This window comes from Oreochromis niloticus, linkage group LG3 (assembly GCF_001858045.2).
Source record: "Oreochromis niloticus isolate F11D_XX linkage group LG3, O_niloticus_UMD_NMBU, whole genome shotgun sequence".
Taxonomy (NCBI): domain Eukaryota; kingdom Metazoa; phylum Chordata; class Actinopteri; order Cichliformes; family Cichlidae; genus Oreochromis; species Oreochromis niloticus.
The window spans coordinates 53,077,941-53,087,073 of NC_031967.2; the positions used below are offsets into that span (position 1 = coordinate 53,077,941).

The 9,133-nt window shown below is 41.7% G+C and overlaps 1 protein-coding gene across 4 annotated transcripts; it reads right to left on the reverse strand.

Annotated features, from left to right (window-relative positions):
- Positions 1-784: 784 nt before the first annotated feature.
- On the reverse strand, positions 785-8,923 carry LOC109199323 (uncharacterized). 4 transcript variants are annotated; one of them, XM_025905954.1, is made up of 5 exons: positions 8,587-8,917; positions 6,975-7,304; positions 5,908-5,978; positions 3,391-3,874; positions 785-916 (listed from the first exon to the last, which is right to left on the reverse strand). In XM_025905954.1, the coding sequence occupies exons 1-4, from the start codon at positions 8,654-8,656 to the stop codon at positions 3,842-3,844; spliced, it is 504 nt and encodes a 167-aa protein (XP_025761739.1). In that variant the 5' UTR covers positions 8,657-8,917; the 3' UTR covers positions 785-916; positions 3,391-3,841. The 4 variants fall into 4 exon arrangements, with proteins under 4 accessions (XP_025761739.1, XP_025761740.1, XP_019210166.1 ...); XM_025905955.1 differs by lacking the exon at positions 5,908-5,978 and having other exon boundaries at positions 8,587-8,914; XM_019354621.2 differs by lacking the exons at positions 785-916; positions 3,391-3,874 and having other exon boundaries at positions 4,646-5,978; positions 8,587-8,923.
- Positions 8,924-9,133: the final 210 nt, after the last annotated feature.

The window sequence follows — 9,133 nt, forward strand, 5'->3', positions numbered from 1 at the left end:
TTGTAATTTTTTGATGGAAAAATGTTTCCTACATTTTTTCATAGTTTTTCTAGGATGTAGTGTGAAATAAATTATATGTATATTTTGTGAAATTAAAGATTTTATTTATTTATTTGATTTTAATTTTTCCACTTTGTATAACTACATTTTGATGTTTGATTCATGGCTGACAGAAGTGTCAAAGCAGATAGTTTGAGTCCAAAGTGACTTTTCGGTAGAGATGGTTGAGTTGGTTTAACCCCTCTCTGCATTAAAAATGATTGAAAAGGTCAAATAAGTAACATTTTAAAACGAAAGAACCAGTACAGGCATGATAATCACAAATAGAGTAATTACATGTCACAAACATAGCTTGGCAAATTAAAGAGTTAAACTCTTGAGTAGCCACTTTTTTATAACATGTCTGTGTGATGACAAGTGGTCCAACATGAGCCTGGAAAATGTTTTTCTTTATCATAATTTTACACTGCATTTATTTCTGATGTGACACCCTGAGCGGTGTTTAATCTGGATTCATGTCTACTTACCAACTTCTTTAATCGCTACACTAAGATACATTAAAGTCCACAAAGTCTTTTAAAATGATTGTGAGTGCCTTGAGGTAACTGTTGTCATTTGGTGCTAAATACAATAAATACATAAATAAAACTGAATTGAATGTTACTAATCTCTTTCTTGTTGATGCATTTGGGGATTTAGACCAAGACATTGAAATCAGATGAGGAATTCCTCCACTCGGTCATAACTAATGGACTGACTGGACTCATAACACAGACTTGCAGGATTAAGTTCAGTGCGTTTATTTACAGTGAAGTAACAACAGAATGTGACAACAGAAGGATTTCCAGTTAGTGAATCCAAAGCTTCAGTTCAGGCAGGTCCACAGGAATTCTCTCTCTCAGTGGGTCCCAATTTCCTGCATAGAGAAGAAGAGGTAAGATGAGGTGAATGAGCCGAAGCATTCAAAGGTTCAGACTGAAAGAGCTGACTTCCATGACTGTTTCTGAGTCTAATAATGCAGCATTTGATGAAATCCCTCCTCCATCTTAAGTAGTGGGCAGGTGATCAGAGCTTTACCAGTATGTGAGTTAATCAACCCAGGTGTGCAGAGCTGAAGCACAAGAAGCAGAGGAAGAACCTGCCCTTTGAACACAGGGTGTGGTTAATTTAGTCACGCTCTCTATGAGTCAGCATAGGGGGATGGGAGGGCCATTACACAGCCTGTCTCAGCCTCTTAATATGCTGGTTAGATAAGGTAGAGTGCAAGATTTATCAGGTGTAGTCCATGAAGGGAGATGATGGATTCATTTAAACAGGCACCTTATCAAGTGTTTAAAAATGACAAATTCAAAATTATTCACCCACAGAAAGATGAATGAACAGAATGAAATATAGGAAAAAAGAAGGCCATTCTTATGTTGTCATTTATTTTTAGAAGCCACCAATCTCACATCAGCTTTTTAAAGTTTTCTCCAATCACTTCTCAGAAACAGATCAAACTCCAGTCCTCAAGGACTTTTAAATGTGTCCCTTTTGCAAATCGGCTAAATAAGCTGAATTAGCAAGACTATAGAACTTGACTGTGGCAATGTGCTGAAGTGGCTATTTGATTCATGTTATTTGCACTATGAGTGAATGAACATTGTGCAATAAAAGTAATTAAAGTACACTTTTCCAAAAACTTACTTACATTTATTTAAATTTACTTGAGTAGGGTTAGGGCTTGCCATCTCAGCATTCAGTCAAGTTCTATAGAGTCTAGCCCTCGAGGCCTGGAGTTTGACACCCCTACTCTAAGGCTACGTTCACACTGCAGGTCTTAATGCTCAATTCCGATTTTTTGATCAAATCTGATTTTTTTTGTCTGCTTGTTCACACTACAAATAAAATGCGACAGCAAACGCGCTCTACTGTGAACGCTCAAAGCGGCCCGCATGCGCAAAAGAAGACGTCACACACAACGCGCTCTGTTTAGACCCAGGGCAAACAATATTGTTTGACTGATGGCCCTTAATATAAAGACTTGTTTCGGACTTTACGTTTCCCAATTTTGCTTTAAGTCATTGTGTTATTTACATAATAATGTAGATAACCTAATAATTATCCTTATTGCTGTTTTAGAGGAGCGGTGCTTCAAAGGATAGTTGCAAATTTCTGTCAGAATCTGCAGATTATACAGTACAAATAAAATGTTCACGTTTCTCCAACGTTGTCTTCCCAACAGTTTCACTGACATCTACACTGGATGGCCAGGAAGTGTTCACGATGTCTTCTCAGATGCTGATAATTGGTGTCTGGCTTGTGTCAGTGATGTAAAAGACGGATTTAATGTGACATGACCGTTCACACAGCAGTCGCTTTCTAAAACATCAGACATGTATCGGATTCAGTACCACATACGAATGTGACCGGGGTCGGATTTGAAAATATTGGATTTGTGCTGTTCACACTGTTATACCATGATCAGATATGGGTCACATAGGGTCAAAAAACATTGGATTTGATGCACTTTCGTGTGCAGTGTGAACGTAGCCTAAATGGACCTCTCTTCTGTACTGAAATGAAAATTACTCAACATACTGTCAACCCACATCTGTGTACCTGGAAGGCCTATAACACTGAAAATGTTCATGTTATGAAGGTAAAAGGTTAGAAAGACCTGGAATGACTTGCAGGCTGTAACTGACCTGCATGCAGTAGATTACCCTTAGTTGTATGGCAGTAAGAAACTTGATGTAAGCTCACATTGTGGTTGTATCAGGCTGTCTTTTGCACTTTAGGTCAAGATCAAGAACAGTTTCAGTGCTGCACATTATAGTGTGCTTAAATCTCCAAATGAAATCATTAAAAATAAATGTTGCATAAAAATATAATCAAATGTGTATATGAAAAAGTAAAGGAATAAACTAACACTACCATTCTGTATTAATTCATTTTGGACCAATTTAAAAGTAATATAATCTTAACTTAGAGATTCACAGACACAATATCATACATGCATGTCCAATTAAACCAGGGATGGGGGAACTCCAGTCCTCAAAGGCTGGCATCCTTGATCCAACACAGCTGATTCAAATGGCTAAATAACCTCCTCAACATGTTTTGAAGTTCTCCAGAGGCCTGGTAATGAACTAATCATGTGATTCAGGTGTGTTGACCCAGGGTCATATCTAAAACCCTTTAGGCCTGGAGTTCCCACCCCTGAAGTAAACCATGAACATGTTTCAGGATTATTTTCAAAAATAGTGAAAAACAGGATTTTTTTTCGGTTCTAAGTCAGGCAGAGTTATCCAGGTATTGCAGTATAGTATGCTGAGCATATTTATGGGTGGAGCCTCAATAGTGCTTGGTGTGTGGCTTATTTAGTGATTCAAATACACAACAACGCACCATTAAACTTTGGTGCGCTGATGACTCTTGTTGATTCCTCAAGGTACAAATGTGAGGCCTCCTCAATTCTGTGGCACCAGCTGGTCTGCAGAAAGAGCAGGAAAACACATATCTTTAGTAAGACTGAGCATTTGCATTTAGGAAAAACTAATAAAGGTACATGCTGCCTTACTGTTATTGGAAGAAAAAGGAAAATGTTATGTAACCCCTCCTTACACAGCTATAGATGCTTTAATACGATTATAAAGTCTTACCCTGTCTCTTGCCTGCTAAATTATGCTTTCAGCTGTTGTTAGGTGGCTCTAGGTGGTGTACCTGCACTCCAAGCTGACCTGGCCCATCTGGTGTCATGGTTTGTATGGAAGCCCACGTCCTCAGGAAACCCGTTTCATTATTTTAGCCCTGTTGAGGTTCTAGGATTTCACTACATACAAACTTCACTGTCATGATTTCATGTTCTAGATGTTGTCGGATCTGAAAGAGACTGAAAAACAAACAAAAACAGGTAGTTTTACCCTTTTCTTTTCCAAACATTGTTTACTAGCAAGCATAAACCACTGCGCACACACGCACACACACACACACAGTTCATGTTTTAAGTCCAGATGAAATTACACATTCGAGTGGTTGCATCTGGCCACTTCTTCCAGATCATATGAGGGACACACAGTCACTCACAATCTAGCCATGATACACAATCTCCTCTGTCAAACCCGAGGCCTCCTTCTGGTTGGACAAGGCTGGAAACACCTTAATGGGCTTCTTTTGATGTGAAGGAGCAGCAACTTTACTCTCGATTGACCAAGCTCCTCACCCATCTCTAAGGGAGAGCCCAGCTCCTCTTTGAAGGAAGCTCATCGATCCACATCACTGCAGCTGTGTGCATCAGAGCACCAGGACCTCTGCCCGATCCCCAAAGCCCAAAGTAGTGTGCCACAGAAGAATTGACCCACATAGCTTCTTCAGCTTGAGCCCGGCTGGGCCAACTGATCTTCGCCCTTGAGCCTTCCCCCCAGGCTTGGCTCAAGGTTAGGACCCTGGTAGCCATGTTCCAGGCAGGGTACGCTGGCTACCTTGATTTTTTTGGCATAAGAGTTACCCAAATCACTTTTTGCTGCATATTCTTTTATTTAGATCATGATCCACCATGCTCATAGGACTACAGATGTCAAATACACAACGTATTTAAAATAGACATTTTAGTTTTGCAGTAGTGGAAAATAAACAGCATGTCGCTGCATTCCTTGCTCTTTTATTGTCGTGTGGCATAGATTTCTCAGACGGTGGCGTGTTGCATTTCCCAACGGCCGACCTCCTAGATGGCGACACGTGCTTGTCTTCTCCAACGGACGACCTCCTAGATGGCGACACGTGCTTGTCTTCTCCAACGGACGACCTCCTAGATGGCGACACGTGCTTGTCTTCTCCAACGGACGACCTCCTAGATGGCGACACGTGCTTGTCTTCTCCAACGGACGACCTCCTAGATGGCGACACGTGCTTGTCTTCTCCAACGGACGACCTCCTAGATGGCGACACGTGCTTGTCTTCTCCAACGGACGACCTCCTAGATGGCGACACGTGCTTGTCTTCTCCAACGGACGACCTCTTAGATGGCGACACGTGCTTGTCTTCTCCAACGGACGACCTCCTAGATGGCGACACGTGCTTGTCTTCCCTCCTAGATGGCGACACGTGCTTGTCTTCTCCAACGGACGACCTCCTAGATGGCGACACGTGCTTGTCTTCTCCAACGGACGTGCTTGTCTTCTCCAACGGACGACCTCCTAGATGGCGACACATGCTTGTCTTCTCCAACGGACGACCTCCTAGATGGCGACACGTGCTTGTCTTCTCCAACGGACGACCTCCTAGATGGCGACACGTGCTTGTACTTCCCCATTCACTGACCTCCCAGGCGGGGTTCGGCTTGCCTTCCTCATCTGCCAATGTCCCAGAACATTGGTGGGTTCAGATGTAGTGGTCACCAGTCTGCTAGAGACTTGTCTTCGCTAGGATTGTTTCCCTTCATTCAGATGCACTGAGTTCTTTCAAATTGCATCAAGACTAAATTTGGGTTGGGGGTGATGGGTGGGGGGACTTATTGGCCTATGTCAGCTTATGACATAAGGTAAAAGATGACTGGTGACTCTAGACGGGTCACCAGTCATCAGACTGGGAAGAAGCTGTAGTACCCATCTGTCAGGGACCTTTATGCTGTGAGGATGCAGTTTTTAAATGCGGTAAACTCAAAATCCCATCCACTTTACTGCAGTGGAAAGGTTTTTGTAGAATTTGAGCTTTGGACAAGAATGTGTTTGTGGTCTCACTTAGAATTTTTAGACCACTGAATTATTTGCAGATTATTAATGTTATTTGCTTTGTTTCTCTGTCAGATTCATTATTAGAAGGAGGAGAAAAGCGTGAATTCTTTTTACAGCAATTTGTAAGCCACTTTATAGCAGCTGGCGCACGTACACAACCACACACACCCACACAAAAACATAACAGACTGACTGCCAGCCAAGTATGTTCTCTACTGGCTCCATCCTCCTTCCCTCCATCCTCTGTGTGTCCTCCTGTCTGACCTGCAGGTGAGAAACAGGTGTGAGGTGTCAGCTGTCAGGTAGGTGATGAGTGAAGAACAGAACAGAATCCATTTCCTCTTCAAACTGCTGTCAGACATTATCTACTGCACTCTGATCACATCACTCAGACCAGCTGTGGCTCAGAAGGTAGAGTACGTCAGGTCGTGATTCGATCCCTGGCCCCTCTTGTATATATGTCAAAATATTCTTGAGCAAGACAATGAACCCCAAAATAACCCGTGCAGCTTTCACTGATATGATGATATTCTAATATTCCCCACCATCTATTATCCATTTGAATCATTTCAAATTATGGAAAAGACTTTCATTTACATAGTGCTTTTTATTTAAACACGGCATTCAGTCAGGTCTGTAGTTTTGTCTCTGTATACATTATTATGTCATCTGCCATAAACAATATTCTGTTTTTCAGTTACAGAAAATATTTTGCTTGTCCAATTACTTTACTCTGGCAAAAAAAAAGGGGAGAAAGAAATACAAGTTCTCTCAAAAGATATTTCAAGAGATGAAAGTAGGGGTGTTTCTAGACATTTTAGAGAAAGAAGATTAAAATAAATCTTATTGGTTAAAAGCGTTACAACAGCAACAGAACGGCATCACAAATTTTGGATATAATTACTAACCATTTTCCCTGATCTGAAGTAATTTTCTTGTGATTATTGAGACAGGTGTGACTTTAACTGGGGTCAGGCAACATTCTGAATGTCAGTTTCTTTGGTTCTAGTTTACAAATTTAACGTGTGACTTTCACAAGAAACCACATCTCAAAAAGATGAGCTGGCATTTGGATCCATTCAAAGCAAAACCAACTAAAACAGCCTCAAAATCAGGTTATATCGCCATGGTAACTCATGTTGAACAAACAATCTCTGTAGTACGGAAAGCTCTTCAAATTTATTGTACCATTTAGCTTTGTACTACGCCCACCCAGTGGTATACCCAGGGGAGGTAATGTTGTGAATAAGCCTGTCTCACCTGGGTCAGTAACATTCAGGAAGACAGTTTTATTAAAGAGCTGTCTACCATGGTCCACCACTTGAAGCTCGTATGTCCCACTGTCGTTTCTGGTCAGGTTCTTCAAAGTTACTGAGACGGTGCCACTGATATTGCTACAGTCCATCCCCTCCACCCGACCCTTAAATGACTCCTCCTGGTCACTGGGACGTGTTGGTGTTAAGTCTTGGCAGTAGGAGATATATTTCTCATTGGGAAGTCTTTTTAGCCATACAGATTTGGTGCCAGTGGGAACCGGAAATGTCAGATTGACACTCATCCCAGCTTGTCTGAAGATCTGCTGGTCTGAAGCTGAGGAAAAGAAAAGAAAACAGAGTGAGGACTCATCACCTTCACAGCAGCCAATCGGTTTCTGTTCAGAACCACCCACCAAACTACTGAGCCAAACTTTAACACTAGAAGTGATTCGCTCGCTGTAAATCACTTTTAAGCAGACATCTGATGACCCTCTAATGTACTTGTACTGAAAAATGCCCACTTTATGTTGCCAGCACTGCACAACCAAATATTGTTCACCTTCTGTGCTGTTTGGTCACCATGTTGGCTTCAGTGGAGAGTTAAGAGACAGGATGTGCTTACCCTGTCACCAAAACACATTTCCAAAAATAGCCATCTACCTGCCATTTAAATCTCTGAATTACAATCCCAAAATACCTCACTAACCAAAAAATCTCTCTTTGAGGTGACAGCGCACAGGTCTCAGTGGATCATGTCATTTAGACTGAGATCCTACTATTCACATTTCACAGGCCCAATAGTTGTGTTTTACACAGGAACAGCCACAGACTCTAAACGGTTCCCGTGACTCGCCGTCAGGAGCTGTCCACTGAACCAGTGACATTAGACACAGGATTGTACACAATCTGGACATAGTCTTTAGTGATCGTGTGTTGAGCCACGGGTAACTTTGCGGATTTTACCTGTTACCACATGTGGGGACCTGGCTATAGTTATTTTTTCTAGACGTTTCCTTTTCCACTAACTTTAGGAGAACAGTTTGATACTGTCATAAAATAAATATATATCCTTAATGCTTATTTGCTGATTATATTGTTTTATATATAAGAGAGGCCCAACTCTTACTACAGTCTGTGCCAAAAGTACTGACAGGAAACTGCATGCTTTTGCAGAGCACAGGAACAGAAAGTGAAACTCAGTAGAGTGTTTGATCGAAACTTAAAGCGTGTGTGACGTCTAGAAGTATATAAATAACCTGGCTTCCTGTTTCTGCTTGAGATTTGAGATTTTCTGTGTGTGCTCAGTCTCCATATCCCGGAATATGTAAAACTAAAGATCATTTTTTGAGTTAGACCACTTTGAGCCGTGTTTTTCTTCGCCGTCAAAAGAATGCAAAGAACAAAATTTAATAATACGTTTTAAATCCTGAGTTTACTCCTCAGATTTGCATACGTTTCTAATCGGTTCAGTCCAGCTTTACTTTTGACGTTAAACCTGTCCGGTCACCAACACACCCATCAACATATTTACCGAATGTGAACTTATTTATTTATGAGCTTCTGTTATTTTACAAATCATTACAAAACAGCAGCATTTAAAACCAGCTCAGCCTTACCTGCAGAGCCCAACGAGACGCAGACGGCCAGTAAACTCAAGCAGAGACCCAAATATGTCCCAGCACTCATGGCGTTGTTGTGAGTCTTTCTTCTTCGACAATAAAACGTTTTATATTTTATATGTGATAGATTCCCCGCGATAAATGAGTTTAAAAAAAATTATTATTACTAAAACGTGAAAAAAACTTCCCTGAGCCTATCCTCCGTGCGTCGTCCTTAACGTCGATGGGTCCACTGAAAACCGGTGAAAACTGGATCCTCACAAGTTCCGCATACTTACACCCGCCTGTAAACCAATCAACGGCTGTGTCCCAATTCAGGGTATGCACGCTTGAAGTACGCATTTCAAGTGCGATTACGTCACCGCCACGCGACGACAGCTGTCTCAATTCAAAGTGTACTTCAAATGCATACTCCAAATGCGCCGTCGATTTCCCCAAATATCAAGCGTGGTCCGGTGCACGCTTCGTGGCCCCATATATCCCACAATCCATAGCGCGGCGGTGGGTGTGGATAATTTTGCCGCAAAATACGGCAGAAGGGAGC